Source organism: Excalfactoria chinensis, chromosome 6 (assembly GCF_039878825.1).
Source record: "Excalfactoria chinensis isolate bCotChi1 chromosome 6, bCotChi1.hap2, whole genome shotgun sequence".
Taxonomy (NCBI): domain Eukaryota; kingdom Metazoa; phylum Chordata; class Aves; order Galliformes; family Phasianidae; genus Excalfactoria; species Excalfactoria chinensis.
This window is the reverse complement of record NC_092830.1, coordinates 19,671,321-19,688,381: the sequence shown is the minus strand read 5'-3', so window position 1 is coordinate 19,688,381 and position 17,061 is coordinate 19,671,321. Positions and strand designations below refer to the sequence as shown.

The 17,061-nt window shown below is 45.8% G+C and overlaps 1 protein-coding gene across 3 annotated transcripts in view; it reads right to left on the bottom strand.

The window, feature by feature from the left end:
- The window catches only part of PDLIM1 (PDZ and LIM domain 1), a 36,639-nt gene that overhangs the window by 6,906 nt on the left and 12,672 nt on the right, over window positions 1-17,061 (bottom strand). For 2 of the 3 annotated variants that reach the window (XM_072340591.1, XM_072340592.1), the window contains exons 3-4: window positions 11,392-11,476; window positions 2,803-2,993 (exon numbers count right to left, since the gene is read on the bottom strand). In XM_072340591.1, coding sequence (XP_072196692.1) covers window positions 2,803-2,993; window positions 11,392-11,476 — 276 coding nt within the window. Of the gene's footprint in view, window positions 1-1,195; window positions 1,499-2,555; window positions 2,719-2,802; window positions 2,994-11,391; window positions 11,477-17,061 lie in introns of those variants that run through there. The other variant, XM_072340593.1, reaches the window with a different exon arrangement.

Sequence of the window (17,061 nt, the reverse complement as noted above, 5' to 3'; positions counted from 1 at the left end):
ATCTGCTGCAAACACCACTAAACAATGCCCTTGCCCACAGCAGCTCTGTAGCACATGGCTCTAACACCCCTCTCTACTGTACCTCCTACCCCAACTACTGTCACTGGATTTCAATGCTGCTAGTGCAGAAAACTCACAACACTGACGGAATAATGCTGGATCGGTGAGCTTTGAAAACTGGCAAGAAGATGGCAATAAGAAGCCGTAAAGGCAGTCTTGCACAGCATCTTCAGAAAAGCACAGTATACTCGTTACTAATGTGATTCTACTATTACATGCAAATGCATTTTGTCAAACTTATAAAAGACTTAAAGCTGGGCTACAGGGAGACCCTGTACTCACTTTTGTTGACTCCTTTATTAACATCATCAGCTGCCCAGCCACGTGCCTGCTCCTGGGGAGCACAGGATCAGCAGACCAATTGGTGACTCATAGCAAGTAACTGGTCTGAGCAATAGTGCAGCTGTGAATCCACAACATCCTGTCATCACTTGGCAGCTGTCACACAACAAAGCCTGTCCATGGGAGTCCATGGACCAGGACACCAACCTGCCTGTTTCTAAGCATGTGGTGCTCAAACCAGGCCAGACCCATGGGGGCCAAGGAGCCATGAGATCCATGGGGCCAGCTCCTGAATACCTCTAAAGAGCTTTGCTTTGTTTGAGGTGTTCTCTGCATACCTGCCACCCACCTGGGCTGCTCCAAACCCATAAGCATTGCCAGCCAAAGAGGGAGACATGCAGGACCTATTTCACCTGGAAATTAAGCTCCTCACACACACAGCCCAACCAGCCAAACTAAACCACAGCTGACCACATACAGACATGTAGCAGCACCCAGCTGCAAACAGCAGTCATTTTGGTTTGGGAGGAAAAAGAACAGCTGTTGGGATAAAACACCCTCCCACAGAAAATCCATCCACTGCAAGTGGATCCTCCAGGAATATCCCTTCACTCTCGCTGTACACAGTACCAGACACACGGGCAGGCTGAAATGATGTTTTGGTGTTTGACACAAACACGATGCAGAGAAAGCTCCTGTGAAGTCATGCACTGCCCCCAAGGAGGTGAAATATAAATATTTCCTTGTGACCAACCAGCACTGGGAGCCACAGACAGGGACAAGGCACTTGTGGACACTGAGATGCAGATGAGTGGATGCTCTGTGCTGGCTCTGGAGGTGGCAGACAGGTTACCTGGGGAAATCAGGGCTGATGGAGGAGATCTGCCCCTGCAGGGAATCCATGATGTTGCTCTGCGAATAGAGCTGCAGGGGAGAATTGAACTGCACATGCAGCACCTTCAGTCCTGGCACCTCCACCTCCACCGGGCTCTTAGGGCAGGCCTGGGCTGCGTGCTTCAGCTGCTCTGGCCCCACACGGACCTGACTGGACTGGGCACCAGGGCTGTGCCTGCCCCGTGCCTCCACACTGGGCGACTGCAGCGGGTTATAGACGGAGGCAAAGGGAGCCTGCTGCGCACTCATCGGTGAGAGGCGGCTATGGGCACACGCCCACATGGGATGAGCAGCATGGGTTGTGTTTGTTTGGGATGCATTTGGATTTTATGTGGTGGAATTGAGGGAAAGATGCAAAGGAGGAAGAAAGGAAAGAATTAAGAAGTTAACAAAGAGCTAAACCAATACTCCAAGTGAAATAAACAGAATACCGTCTGTTGCTTCTGCCAGAGGGACACACCATTGCATACATTACTTTAAATTAAAGGCTTTCAGCTGATACTCTAGCTCCAGCCTCCTTGCTCCAGGTGTGTCCACACACAAAGCAAACCAAAGCCACTCCACTCACAACAGCAATGAAGACATGGCAGCAGGCCTGAGCATACAGCCATGGTCCTGCTGTCCAGGCACAGCACCCTCACTGCTTCCCTTCCTAAGTTTGTCTGGCCACCCTGCTAAGCAGCCACAGCACCTCCAATTCCAAAATAGCCACACTCAGTAGTATGGCTTCTCCCTGCCCTTCTTGCCTGCTTTGCATGACCAAACTCTGCAATACAATTTATTCACCTCATTTACAAATCGTGTCAATTTGTAAAACATCAAAGGCTTCCACAGAGAGTGCTCTTACCTGGAGGGGACTCCAGACTACACTGGGTGGAATTTGACTGCCAAATGGTCCCAGCAGGTTAACACCAAGCCAGGTTTCTTTTGTCCTTGCCATCCCTAACTCAGCCACTGAACGTGGGCTGAGGAGCAAACACCCAGCACCTTGCCCACCAGCTGCAACACAGTTGTTTTATGGTTTCCAATTTAAAAAAAAAAAATAAAAACCTTGTACTTTTAGGAACAAAAAGTTCCCATAGCAAAGTTATGGCTGTTCCTCAAGTATAACCACAAAGTTTCATCTACATTTTAAAACTTGTGTGAAAAACTGAGTCTGATAAAAAAAAAAAACAGAAAGGTCAAAGCTTGTCTGTGAGCACCAGGTCAGTTGGAAGCCAGGATGGATGTTCTTCCTGCTCTAGCTGCACCCTTCCTGCCCAGCACAGCCACAATGAGATACCCGCTGTACAAAGAGCTCACAGTGAGCTGTCAGGCACCTGTTCAGACCAGCAGGCTGGCACGTCATGCTGAATGCACGTGGAAACTGCGTCGGTCTCTGCTAAACAAAGAAACACAAGAGCATTAATTTCATCTCTGCATCACGCAAGATGTTCCCCACTCCCAGGAGATCTGCCCCTGGGTGCTGCATCCACTCTTGCCTGTTCGCTCCATCCCCTGTCCTGAAAGAGAGCTGAGTTACATTTTTTTATCTGGGTCAGGCGCAGAGGCATGGACGATACTTACAGCTTGCTGGGCTCAGGGGGCCCAGGTGATGTCTTTGACTCCACGGCATTGTTGAAGGTCTGGATGTTTTCTGAGGAGTAGAGGCCCGCTGGGCTGTTGTACTGAGCAGTGATCACCTTGGGGGCAGAAGCCGTGGCAGCAGTGAAGGGGACCGCGCTCCGGTTGTGTGCACTTCCTATGTGCCTTATTTCCTGCATGCAAAGGAGCAAAGGCACAAGTCAGAGGTGCTCAGGCGTGCAGGGGGATGTGGCGGGCAGCCCAGAGCAAGCAGCTGCTGCAAGGGTCATGCTGGTACATGGTGGCACCTGGAAGCCCCAAAGCTGGGAGCCCCAAAGAAGGTGAGCACCCTCAATGTGTTGGCAGAGCCCATCTCCATCCTGGATGGCCAACATGGATCAGGTTGGTACTCCGGAGGGTGCACAGGTGATGTGCCAGGAATGCAAGATCTCAGAAACACAGCCACGGTGTCTGCTCAGCTGCTGCACACCTGGGAGCTCTGCAAGGTTATGGTGTGGCACTGGACCCACCTTCTCATGTGAAACTACAGATTTTAAGCATTCCCTGCAAATCCATGAAAATAGGGTTGATTTCAATGGAAAGTGAAGATGATGGGCAATAAGAGGAGGACTCTTCAACAGCAGCTGAAAGACTGATTTTCCTGATGCAAGGGCACACCAAAAAGAAGGAATCTGACATACTAGACTATGTCTGCTCCTCCAGCAAAGATTGGATTCACAGCTTAATTTCATTAACATCTTAGGACTCTCTGAACAGAAAAAACATTGCCCCAGTAGAGGTAGGAAGATGACCATCAATAATATAAAGGACTGCCCACAGGCAGCAATGGCTAAATGCCTCGATCACATGCAGCACTAACAAGAATGGGGAAACTGGTAGCCATATCTGCAGTTTAGCAAGATGGGAACCACAGCCATGCGATAAAGCTAACAGTACCCGAGGCTTATTCCTCTCAGAGAAAGTGGTTAACAAAAGCAAGGAGGGAACACAATGAGGCCTCAACAGAGAAGACAGAAAAAAGTTCACAGAGGTGACTGAAATGTTTCAGCACTAAAAGATGGCACTAAAACATGCATTGTGAAAAGTCTGGGCCAGAAGCTGGGGACATCTTCATTACAGTGCTAGTACCTACTGGCACAGGATCAAACAGGGTCCTTCTCAAACACGTTGGGCCCACAGTTCGTGGTCATAATTGGCACAACCGGTTTGCTTCCTGCTCCATCTATATGCTGACTTCTATAGCAAGGAAGTGAGCTTATACTGCCCTTTCAGTGTCTCACGGCACTTGCTTGATAGAGCTATAGTTACAGAATAAACACTCATTAGAAACAAGCATGACTAAATTCCCCAGTAGAGTTTTCTTTAAATTGCTTTTATGCCCCAAGATTTCCTCATGCAGCTGGCTAGTGTCCCTGAATTGACAGATGGGAGTCACCCTGTTCCACAGCATAGATGAGGCACAGCACAGGACCCCTTACAGAAAAGGAGTGCAGGTCCAAACGCACTCATGAGATACGAGTCATTTGCAATCCATGGGGTAGCTCAAGAAGTTCAGGTGTGGGATGACGGGACCGCTCTCCCACAGCTTTCTGGCCAACACAAATGGAAATTAGCCATGAAACTTTCCCACACACCAAAGGAAGAAAGACCCTGGAGTAATTAGCTAATCTCCTTTGTTACAATCTCATTCGAAGTGCTCATAAAAATAGGCTTTCCCATGGCAGAAACTGTGGATATTAGCAAAAAAATAATAATTACTTCAGCCTGTAAATCACACCATGGGGAAAAGTATCAGTGGTCTTTTATCAGCATTAAATGCATATGTTAGAACACCATTCTGAGGCAGCAAGTGGGAGAGAATATATGCAGACATGCGTATAAGTAGTAGGTTTAATGAAAGACAGAAGCAGAAGTTTTAGGCTCTTCTAAGAGTTATACTCTTAGGTCACATAGGCTCAAAGTTTAAATCACATCACAATCTGCATTGTGCAAACACTTCAGTATTAACCAAGAATTAGAGAAAAGGAAGTAATTTAGGATTTATTTATTTAATTTCTAGTTTCCTAAAGGTTTCCTTAGGAAAGTCACGAAGTTTCCTAAGGCATCTCAATTACATGCTCTGCATGCATGTGAACACGTTCACATCCCCACCAAGGGCTTCCAAATCTGTCAACCAAGCTCCAGTCAGTCTGACAGAGTGACAGAGGACTGAAGGACCATTAAGTATCCACAAACAATTAGAAAACAGGGAGCCAGATAGAGGAAAGAGATGGAAATCACATTAGTGCCTGGACTCTAAGAACTGCAAGCTGTGCTCAGGCACTGAAGCCACATTGGAGGTTTTTGCTTACTTGCCGCCAGGTAAGTTTTCTGCCGTTTAATAACATTCAAGTCCATAAACAAAGCTTCCCGAACTATCAGGACATCAGTAGCAGTGCTCACATTGCTAAAAACCGTGTGGGACTATAAGGGAGTTGGTAACAGCTTAAATAGAAAAACCTGTGCTGAAAAAGATGTCTGAAGATTAGGTTAGAAAAATCCCATCTCAAGAAGAACATAGAAGACCTGTAACCAAAAAGTCTACAGACAGTATAGAAAAAGCAATAAAATAATAAAGAGCATTTGGAAAACCTAAATTCTCCATCACTTTGTCATGCCACGCTGCCTTTTCTGCTCAAACAGCAGAAGGAATTTGTGAAGAACAAGTGCTTTCTTGTAGCAAAACCAAGATCAAAAGATAACCTGTTCTCCCTGTCAAATGCATTTACAGAGGGATTTGCCAGACCTGCTCACCAGGCCCTGGGTTGGGCAATTGTTTTGTGAAAGCCCCAGCTCCAGGAATTGTGTGTTTATGTGAGAGCCTGTGATTTAGCACTGGAAAAATATCAGAAATGTGGCAGTCCCACACCTGGTCACCATCAAGCAAAATAAGCACACCACAGTGCCGCAGACCTTTCCAGGCAGGGAGCTGCCACAGTGCTAGCTATGGTATGGGGAAAACACCCCCACACAGGGCAGGAAGCGGCTCAGCGTTTCCGACCAAGCCAGCGTCAGGGGGAATTCTCTGGGAGAACAATGGCTCCTTCCTCCTGCTCACATCAGGTCATGCCTGGGGATACCAGGCCTATAAAATCACCATGGCCGTGCCCTCCCCTCAGCATGGCCAGCTGCCTGCCCCACAGCTGAATTGTGAGCAAAGTCCACCTCAGTTACAGCCCAAAGCTCCATATTATGGAGTCTGGGAAGCTGAAGGCACTCCTACTTGGTGCTGCAAATTTAAACAATTAGCACCCAGACACTGCAGCTGCAGGGAGATGCTCTCCAGCAGCCCTGCAGCCCCCAGAGCCAGCCAAACCGCATCCCACCAGGCTGCAGAGATGGAGACTTGGATGCTGGAGCACACGCCTCAAGAGCCACGCCAAGAGGAAACACGATTAGAATTTTCTCGGCACAAATGTTTACTCAGCTCAAAGAAAATGGGCCCCTGACCAAACCTCAGCAAAGGAGAGAGCCATGCATGCAGAAGAGAGCACAAACCCGCAGCCAACATGCCTGGCCCCATCCCCATCCCAGCAAGGCCACGTGCAAAGTGGAGGCCATGCTCGTGCCCAGGAGCACCAGTACCTCTGCAGAGCCTGTCCTCACAGCCAGCTCCGGCTGAGAGAATGTTTCACCAGCTGCAGGCACAAGGAGCGGTGCCTCCGCTTTCACCTCTCCCTCTGTTATTGTTTGGGGTTTTTCAGCTATGGAAAAATCTTTTGCAATGCTTTGAAATCTGATTAGAAATTAGAAAGGGTCTGGGGCTTTGTTATTGTAGGGGGGTAAAACAACAAGGCTGGCTTCCCACATCCTCTCCCTCCAAGTCCTTGAAGCATTCCACATCCATGCAGTAACGCCTTTTAAGCAAAACCAGAGGGTCACCATATATTGTTACTTTATATACCTATTGCTTCATACATTGCCCACGCACGCTTTGCCTTATCAAAGACCAGGCCTACCACACACCCAGTTTCTATAGCCCTGGTCTTCCTGGTATCCAAGGAGATAAAATACACAAGATGGAAACAATGACATCACCCTGTGAGGACAAGGATAGGGATAGGGCAGGCGCTCTCTCAATAAACCTTAGGAGGACAGAAGCAACTGCCTGCTCCTGTCATCCCACAGGTTCCATGATTCACCTCCAGAACTCCCTCATTTGCAAGTCTGGACCTTGTTTCTTTCTTTCTTTTTTCCATCCCCCTTGTAAAGAGCATTCTTGAGTTTGAAAGCCCTTATCTTCTATGGTTAAAAAGAGGTGATGTCAAAGTGAGAGCTTTCAGCTTTTTTTGGAGGTAGCCCTGGTACTGACCACCCTCAAAGCTGGTCTCTCTCAGTCACTTCCTACATGATCTCACTAAGCTCAGTGACCTTGGCCCACTGACCTCACTGTCACACAAACACAGGAAAAAGCCAGACCTTCTCCCAAAGAGCCCAGGTTTGGCAAGGCAAAGCACAGACTTGGAAATAACAAGATTTTGGGTACATTTTACTAACAAGCAACACAACAGCACAGCACACATGGGTCTGGAGCTTAATGCCTGGTCCAGGCTACCAGAGATCATGGTAGTTTGAAATTATCCTGACTTCTGGTCATACCACAAGCGTCAGTATTAGCTTAGTCACCAAAATAAGTTGATCTCTCGCAATCACTTTTCCCAAAAAAGTCAAGCAGAAGGGACAGACGGACGTGTTATTTTAGTCTTTCCCACTGCAGTGCGGAAAAGCTCTTGATGGGAAAATGACATCGGGTGAATGCCCTCATGATCTGGGTGAGAAGTGCAAGTGAAATAAATGAGTAAATATACGAAGAAGTCTCCGTCATTTCCTTCCCATCATGTTGCCATGGTCACACCCAAAACAAAGCTAGCTAGAGGCAGAGCCATCATCGCTGGCAGGCTGCTGCACCTTTTGATGAAATGTGAGTTTGTCAGCACTCTTGCCTCGGTTTAAATTAATTTAAGAGGATAAAGATAACAGTAATGAAATAATAAGGCCGTAGCTCTTCCATTTGAAAAGACTAGCACAGACAGTGAAGTCAGTCTTGGGATTCAGGACTTTGGGGAATGCATGGGAGGTTGTGGAATGCTTTTTTTTCCTCCAAAGGCACTCAAAAGCATCTTGAGCTTGCATTCCAAGTAAGGGAAAATACTTGCAGAGACAGATGCATCACTTCATTGAGTGTCAGCCTACAGAAGTAAACAAAAAGCTTACTGCAAATGGTAAAAAGGGTACAAGCAGTGATCTTAACGTCTAATTAGCCACTTCTTAACATAAACCAAAAATTATTTCACAAGACCACTCTCAAAGATTTAACTGTACAAATGAAATGGGAACAGACAAAAAATGTGGCCGGATGCTGAGAAGTTTCAGTTCAGATAGTGAAGCTGGGGAGATCCATGTCGAATAGTGCCTCATTTTAAGAAAGGGAGAAAGGTATTTGAATAGCTGCTGTCCAGTCTCTACCACAAAGGCTTTAAAGCATTACTTTTGAGTCTGAAGTAACTGTATTCACATATATGATGGTATTACTGCATTCAAAAGGCTGTGGGCAAGTACAGTGAAAAGAATCATCAGAAGACAGTGGATCAAGCCCTAATGAACTACTTGGGCTCAGCATGCCTTATTTTCCTTGGTAAGGGACTTAAGTGCTCTGCATAAGACCGCTGCCAAGGGAAGCACATGTGTTGTTTTCACTGGCACTGCAGTTAGATAAACCCATACAGTTCAGACAGAACTGCCTTCAAAGAGTCAGCTCTGTTCATGGCTTCTACCAGTACTGTCTGAAAATGAGCTCAGCATCTTTGTGGGAAAATGCCTACCAATTTGCCACACTGGTACATACATAGCATCTTCTGCATGCTGCTGCTGGCTCTGCTGATACTGTAAATACACAGCCCCAGATAAACTCAGCTGAGGTCTGACCGCGGATCTGGCAGAAGTCAACATGCTATGCTGACATCATGCTGCAAGCAGACAGCCCTCGCCACAGATCTCTACTAGCTGCAGTCAGCTACTGAAAAAGGAAATGGGTGTGTATTTAAAAAGTATTAAAAAAAATAAAGAACACACCTCAAAACCTGATGGTGTTCGTGACACTAGCCTTTGGCACTGGGAAGCAGAAAAGGTAGATAGGAGCTTGTGGTTTGGAGACATGAGCCATACATCTCACACTGCCAAATTCCCCTGCTCCAGCTCACGGCTGGACTAACCCATGTGAAGAAGAGCCCTGTGCTCCAAGCACCAGCAAGTAGCACTTATTGCAAAGCCACCGCAAATGGTTTAATTGGCCCCATTTTAAAAATAAAGAGAAAAAGAAAGGCAAGACTTCTGTGGGAGCTTGAATGTCACTCCTTACACCAGGAAATAAAATTCTTCCGGAGTCAGTCACAGGGGCACATAGCCCAGTGTTAGCTCCTAGTGCTAGATTAAAACAAGAGTCACTGACCAGAAATGGAGTTTGTAACAAGAATCTTGCTGCAGTCATCGACAAATTCTCCTGCTGAAGTCAGCTAAGGATTAATATCACAAATCCAGATGTGCCAAACTTTGGGATGGCAGCATCAGCATCCCTATAGAGGGCCCAGAGCTAGAGCCAGAAACAGGGCTAAGGTTAGGCTATGGTGGAGGTGCACTCCATTGCCCTGATGAATCCTACCTCATCTTTGTGATGCCCTTTATCTGAATTTCAGAAAGGAAAGCAGAGACTTCCATTGCCTCACCCATTACTCACATCCCTCCCAGATCTGCACTGCAAAAGGGATCTGTGCATGACTGCAGAAAATGCTTTCACAGGGCTTTTTCCTCACTCAGTTCTTCTGGGCACACTGAAATTAACAGAAAGCTTTTCAGATCAGTTGCCTAAGGTTTAGTTCTTGAGCTACAACTCATCTCTGTCCAGACACAGATATCAGGAGATTTCTACAGCTGGTTCTTCCCAATTTTTTGCCAGCGTTGACCTAAGGATCACTAAGGAGAAGCAGGGCTGCAGCATACGTACACACTCGAAGCCAGTGAAGGCTCTCACTTCAGTTTCTACAGGACAAGGTGAATTTTTTCTTCCACTGACAGGCGTTAGGTACAGATGCCATGGCTGGACCACATGTCTCTCTTTGCCATGCAGTACTGCCCAGCTTGTACTTCAGAAGCACAAATTTACCCTGCATGTTGGAGCTCAGAGCCTTTCAAAACCCAGTGCAGAAGAAACCCACAACTATCAAAAATAAAATATTTCAGTGAGATTTACTGAGTGGTGAAATCACATGATAAGGCAATTGCACAGACAGATTCACCAGCCAACACTAGGTTTTGCAAAGCACCATGACAAAGTCGGTTTGGTCTGAGATGTAGTGCTAAGAGGGAAATAAGCTACCTTTGTGAAAGCACTAGATAAGGTTGATTTCAAAGACTGTTCATTATCCACCTTTCCAGAAACATGTTTTTTAGATGCCAGTCCCCTGAAGCCTTGCAGCAGAGTCTCAGTGCTGACTCTGCCCTTCTCATTCCCCCATTCCCAAGGTTTGCAGCAGAACATCTCCAGGGCAGAAGACATAGAGCTGATCCCAGCTCAATGGTATCATGGGCAGTATCACTGCATGGCTCCAGCCGAAGTCCAAATGGATGTTCCACATCATGCTTTGGCTAAGCATGAAATACCTGGAAAATGTAGCACCATGCTCTGAGCCAAGCAACACACAGCAGCTTGGCATGAAAGGGAGCATGGATCGGTCCCAAGTCAAGTCTAGGCAGGGCACTGCTGCACACACACTACTTCAGGCTCAGGCCCTATCCATCCCAAAAAGACATACTAGCACTTATTTAATTGCAAAACCAAGCTATTTTTCTCTGTTCTTATTTTGCTAAACAAATTCACAGAGAAGATATACTAGGACAAAAATCCACTATCCTGGTGAAAATCTAGAAAAATTGCTTTAATTTTAGCACAGCAGTAGATTTGGGCACTATAATCCTCTAAACCCAGCCTGGGGAGTGTCCTTTCGCAGGCCACTGATATTACTACATTTACTTGATAGAAGCAGCAGACTGATAAAGCAAGGCTACCAATGAGTTGTAAAACCAATCTCCTAGAAAGAGTTTGCAAGATCTGCCACACATAAAAAATATAAAAGGCTGATATGCTTCTCTTCTGCTTTCTCCACAGCTAGACTGCTAACGTGCAAAGAGCAAAAAACAGAAGACATTAAATCATTTTCTTTCCTTCCTAAGATCTTTCCTATCTACAGGAATCACCAGGCTTAGCAATAGTAGCTATGACTTAATTGAGCCACACTTCCACAGTGCCTTCTACGTGCTTTATGACAGGTTTGAGCAAGTTTTCCAACCAGCTCTCCATGGCAGCAGGCATCTGACCACAAGGGAGACTGACCATGTCTGAAGGTAAACATGGGGCATGCACTACCCATAGAGTGACAGAGTGAGACATGCTCAGCACCTTCCGATCCCCAGTCAGAAACCACTACAAAGTCATACAGGTATAAGTGGGCACAAACATGCAGGCATTCCATTCCTTACCTGGGGCTGGGAGGCCAGATTCATCTTGTAAGGATGCGCTTTTCCCTCTTCATTTACAAGCGGTGACCAGACTTTTGACTCCGTTCTGCAACACATGAATTCCCAATAGTTAATCTACTTCTATTGCTGCACATCATTGTTATCAGAGGACTTGTTTTCAGCTCATGAACTTCATCTCTACCAAACTTGTATACAAAAGTAGGAATCCGCAGAGCTCGTCCTTTGAGACTCCACTGATGACACAATAGGTGTGGACTCCAACCCAGGCAGCAGGCTTAGGGATCACCCAACAGCAGAAGATGGAAACACCCAGAGATAATGCAAATTCCCATGTCTTCCAGCTTCTGTGGGTAGCATGGAAAAGAAATGACTCTTGTTTGTATTGAATACACAAATATTTCCCACTTTGGGTCTCCAGAATTTTCTTATTCATACAGTGGAATCAGTGCAGAACAAACAGAGGCTTTTGGAAATCATGAAAAAAAGAATGGGTCAAAGTCTGCAATGGGACTAAGAACTGAGGCAACAATGTGTCCAAGAGAAAGCTCAAATAACCTTTGCTAGTCTGACCCAACTGCAGCAGCCTGAACCACAAATCTGTGACCAAAACCAGCTGCTTCTACCAACATCATTCTGGAATTTCATTGTGCCCCAAAGAACAACAGGAAAAAAAATGTGAGGGAGAAATAGGAATTAAGCCTAGATTTACTTGAGATTCTTTGTGGGAAACACATGCTGTCTAAGATTCTCACACGTACAGGGAGCACTTAGCTTCAAGGAGGGACCAAATGCTGCCAAAGTTTGTAATAGTAGGGAATAAAGTGGCTGCAGTATCACTGAATGAAAACCATCATTCAGTGTTAAATATTACACAGCACAACAACTAGACAGCTGATAAAGTCTTTGGATGAGTTTTGAAAGCCGTGTCCTGTTTTGACAGGAGATCCTGCAACTCTGTAAAAATCTGCAACTGCAGACAGATGTTCTTCCCAGATATCTGTGGGGTCAGGGCCAGCTACAGTTTAAGTTCTTAGTTAGCAAAACAAGATTGTTTCCACTGAGAATTAACTGGATAACTGGAAAGAGACTTTAAACAGAAAAGGCTTATAAAGCTGACAGGGGTAGAGAAAGAAGGTATAGAGCTACCCGCAATAAATTCAATCTGGTCTACTCTACTCTTCTAAAAGCCCTCCAATTCCAGTACATTTTTAAACAAAACAACAACCCTACTTAATGTCCATGTATATCCCAAACACTGCATAAATAATACACCCAGAGAGCAGCTCAGTGGGTGGAGATGGCAGGCAACCCTCCCACTCTGAGAAGAGTTTCTATAAGGGCATTCATTCACCTACTACTTCATCTATTGTACTCTGGACTTTACACCCTGCCTGAAGCATGCTTTTTGAAGTACCTCCTTTTGCAAGAAAGTATATGGGCACGGGTGACACCAGACAGCACCCTCTATACGCTTTGAGTCAGGTACAGCAAAACTTCAGCTTTGGGCTATCGCATTCTGTGGGAGCATCTGCAGTGCCAAAAGAGCCAACAGCCTGTCCCATCTGACCCCTGGCATCTGATGCACTAGGGCACACACAGACTGAGGAGCACAAATATAATAGCTGCATGGGATCAGCTCTACAACAATCTAATCATTATCTTGCCCCAGTAGCTGTTGTTACTGTGGATGTGCAACGTACCCCAGGTGAGCATAAAACAAATACTCCCTCCTTGCCTCTTGTCACTAGGGCTTTAGGGTGCCTGAGGAACCAGTGATTTTACCAACATCACAGCTGTGGAATGTAATGAAGTCACAGCCACCTCTAGGGTGACTGCATTTCGCACATTAAGACCATATTTGCTCAGAGGGGAACAGCCCACAGACCAGCACAAAGCCTTACTCTTTGGAAGCATTTGGAGATCATGTGTGACCTCTGGAAAATATAGGGGCACAGCAGACCACATGGAAACACCTGCCAGCCAGGCTACAAGTGGACATTGGCTGGTAATGAAAGAGAAATTCAGAAAGCAGCTCAGCTGATTTCTAGCATGAGGCATCCCTGGTGCTAATTCTCACTGACCCTGATTAAAGCACTTTCCAAGTAGTATTTTCTTTTGCAGCAGTTTAACACTGCCAAATTTCAGAAGCAGCATAAGGCCTTTCTGAGATTGCAGATTTAAACTTGGAACAAGCCAGTGTATGTACATGGAGCAGAAACCTCTTCCCAGGGCCCCAAGGGGTTACCTTCATCCCACTGCCCCTGGCTTGGTGCACATGAGGTGGCACAGCACGTTGGTATCTAGTGTCTAGGAGACACCTATAACCAGCTACTGCAGCCAACATGTTCCTGCCCAGATTTTGCTCCCTTTTTTGATAGCAACACAAAAAATCCCAGTTTGTTGCCCAGCCTGATGCCATTCCAATCTGTCACTGGATATAAATGGAAGCAGCAAGGTCACCCCAGGCTTTCCTTTCAATCCAGTTTAGATGCTATCCAAGCAGAAAGGTTAAACAGCCTGCACAGTTGCCCCTCTAAGGCCAGGAGGACAAAGCTTCCCTTTGTCTTCACAACAGATGCCACAAAGCCCTTCACTTGCTCTCACAACAGCCCATTTATGGCCCCAGCAAAGCTGAAGATGAGGCAGCATTGTTTGGGATGCATTGCCTAGTGGGTCCAGCACAGCACATGTCCCATCCCACCACACCACTGTGGAAGCGTGATCTGTGGGTAATCAGTAGGACTGCAGCAATGCCTGCTCTGAGTAAAGGGCTCTTGCCACCGGTGCCTGCACTTGCACTGAAGTGAGACAGAGTAATAACACCCAAAAGTTCTCCTCTGTGTAACTGCTAGCCTAGGACTTATCTTCTGGAAGGCTGGGAAGTAGGGATATGAGGTGCAAGTCAGCTGGACTGGTTAGACTGATTGCATCTGCACCATATCTGCAAGTATTCATACCACTTACGGGAAGCAGGGAGTGGGCATCAATCTCAAATCCAAATTTAGAATATATTTTCTCCTGTATACTCCAGCAAAGGGAGCAACACTTAGTGCAGAAAGAGAGATCGGACTCATAACTATCAGACAAACACAGGAACACCTGCCAGGAAAACTAATAGCGGGCATGCAAATATACAAACTTCATCACTTTTGTAGTTTACATTTCCATACTGTTTCCTTACCACAGGATAGAGGGCAAACAAGACTAGGCCAGGGAATGAGCAACGCATTTGCTGCTCCATCCAGGCAGTAACAAAGACCTCAGATAAGAACAGATGCTAGCTTGGATGCAGAGGTACTGGTAGGAAGGAGAGGAAGGAAACTGCATGCAAGTCAAGGCAAGAATTGAAAGAAGTATTTGTGAAATTCATCATTTTTCACAAAGCTTGGCTTGAATACAGTATAACATAAGCAATCTCAAAAGGCTACATTTTGTTATCAATGCTCTGCGTGCAGAGCTAGGCCATAGCTTCAAGGGAAAATTCAGTGCTGGAAAATGAGGATCTAATGCTGCAATCAAGAATTGCGCAAATAAGATCAGTAAGAAAGGCACATTTACATTCTTTATTTCAGACACTGAGTCACGACTAATTTACCAAAGTAGCAACTGAACTCCTAAAGCAGGAAAGTTTCTTCTGTGGCAGAAAGTTTGTTAGGTGAAAAATGAGGGAAGACCTAAACAATTTCTCTTTCAGAAGCTCCCAGGTTTTTAGATAAGAGGCAAAGGTTAAAGCACACCTACTGTTTCTGAACTAGCCAGCTACAGAGTTCACAGCTTTTACCTTGCCAAAGAGGATGTAACAGCATGGCAAACACTAGGCTCAACTTGCCAAAATGCCTATGAAAGAACCCATCACTGGTAAAAGCTGCTGAGAGAGCTGGGGAACATAAAGGCAGCCAGGAGAGCCATGAGCTGCAGGAGGTGGCCACTCCACATCTCCTTATATAGCTGTGCACAGCTCCAGGCTTCCCAGGCCACAGGCATTATTAGCATGATGACAGACCTGGAAAACTCTTGCTGGCAGGGAAGCAAAAAGCAAGCTTAAATGAGTCAACAAACTCCTCGGACTTCCTAGAACACAAACCCAAGCCTATTGTGGCTTTGTGCAGCCACAGCTGAACACTGGAACACGTGGAACAAGGATGGGGAGCTTCCCACAGAGAGGGTGCAGCTGAACCTACCGAGTATGGCACAAAGGATATTCTCTGTCTGTCTCTATCTCCCCTTCCTCCTTCTCCGTAAGCATTACACACGACCCTTTTTGACAATGCATTTAACATCTGCTGGTAGCAGATTTGACTTTCCTGATCTCAGTGGTTTTCAATGAAAAAAATGCATAGCTTCATTCCTTGGCATCACTTTTAGCAGAGTAACAGACTGTTTTGCAAACAGAAAAATGTATTAATATATCATACACTGGCAGCAGGGCTGCTGAGTAGGAGATTGGAATTTGAAGAAAAGGACAGTAGGAGCAGAAAACAAGATTACATGTGTGCACTCTTTTCCATAAATCTCCTTTTCCTGTTACCACCCCAACCTGCCTCCAGACACAAAGGAAGGGCTTTAGGGATATTTCTTCTTTTGTTAACAAAATATAAATACCCAATTTACCTTGGAGTTGCTCATGGCTGCACACAAGCACAGATTTGCTACCCCACTGGGTGACTACAGCCACTTCTTTCAGAGATAACTTTCACCTGTACAGCAACTGAAATGAGTATTTGTCCACTTCTGCCCATCTGTAGCTACTGCTACACAGAGCTGTGTGACAGATTCACTACAAGCATCACCACTGACATTAGTGATGCCGTGGTCTCTGTGGCTGGTGGGTGAGTTTTTGTTTGAGTATCTTTGAGTGCTTTCTCATCCAAGTGTATTTCTTTCCCAAAGTTCACCAATTTTCCTGCGCAAAGTGACAGTGCTCTTCAGACTGCTGGACACGTCCAGCTGTTCACCACCACCAAAAGGCAAATTAGTGGTATGCTTGTGAGAGGGGCAGACAGGGACAAGGCTTTGCTTGACCCTCAAATGTCAGTGACAAGAGGTATGCACATGCACTGCAAAGAAGAATAAAACAAACCCAACAATAACAACAAAAAGAGCTCTTCTCAAAGACTCAAGATCCCAAACTTCCTTCCTCTGATGAATGCAAGAGGCTTAAAACTCCACCTGTGAAATTTCTCAGCTTCACAACCAGCTGGTTTTGAGTTGACTGAAGTGCAGACCTCTGTAGGAAGGTCTTTCTATGCATATCAAAGAAAACTGTGGTGCAGAGCTTGAACGGGCTCCACTGAGGACAATAACAGAAACTTTTCCTTCATTTATTGAGAGCTGTTTCTAAGAGGACTTTCTACACTGAAACAAAAAGCAAAATGAACAAAGGCTGAGAAAAGAGGGGTGACCTGCTAGACTTGCTAAGTCCAGCAGGAATTTGGTGTGTGCGCCAACACTGTAAAAGAGCCACTTCCAAGGCTGAAAGCAGACTTCTCCAGCTCTGCTCACACATCATGCAGCAAAGCACCTGGCAGCACCACTTAGAAAAGCACATTCAAGAAAACAGTTTGTGACTGACTTTAAACCTGAGACAAAATAAATAAAATAAAATAAAAATCAATCTATTTCTGCAAACAATAAGTTTGCCCCTTTGGGTGAAAAAAAGCAGTGCAGGCA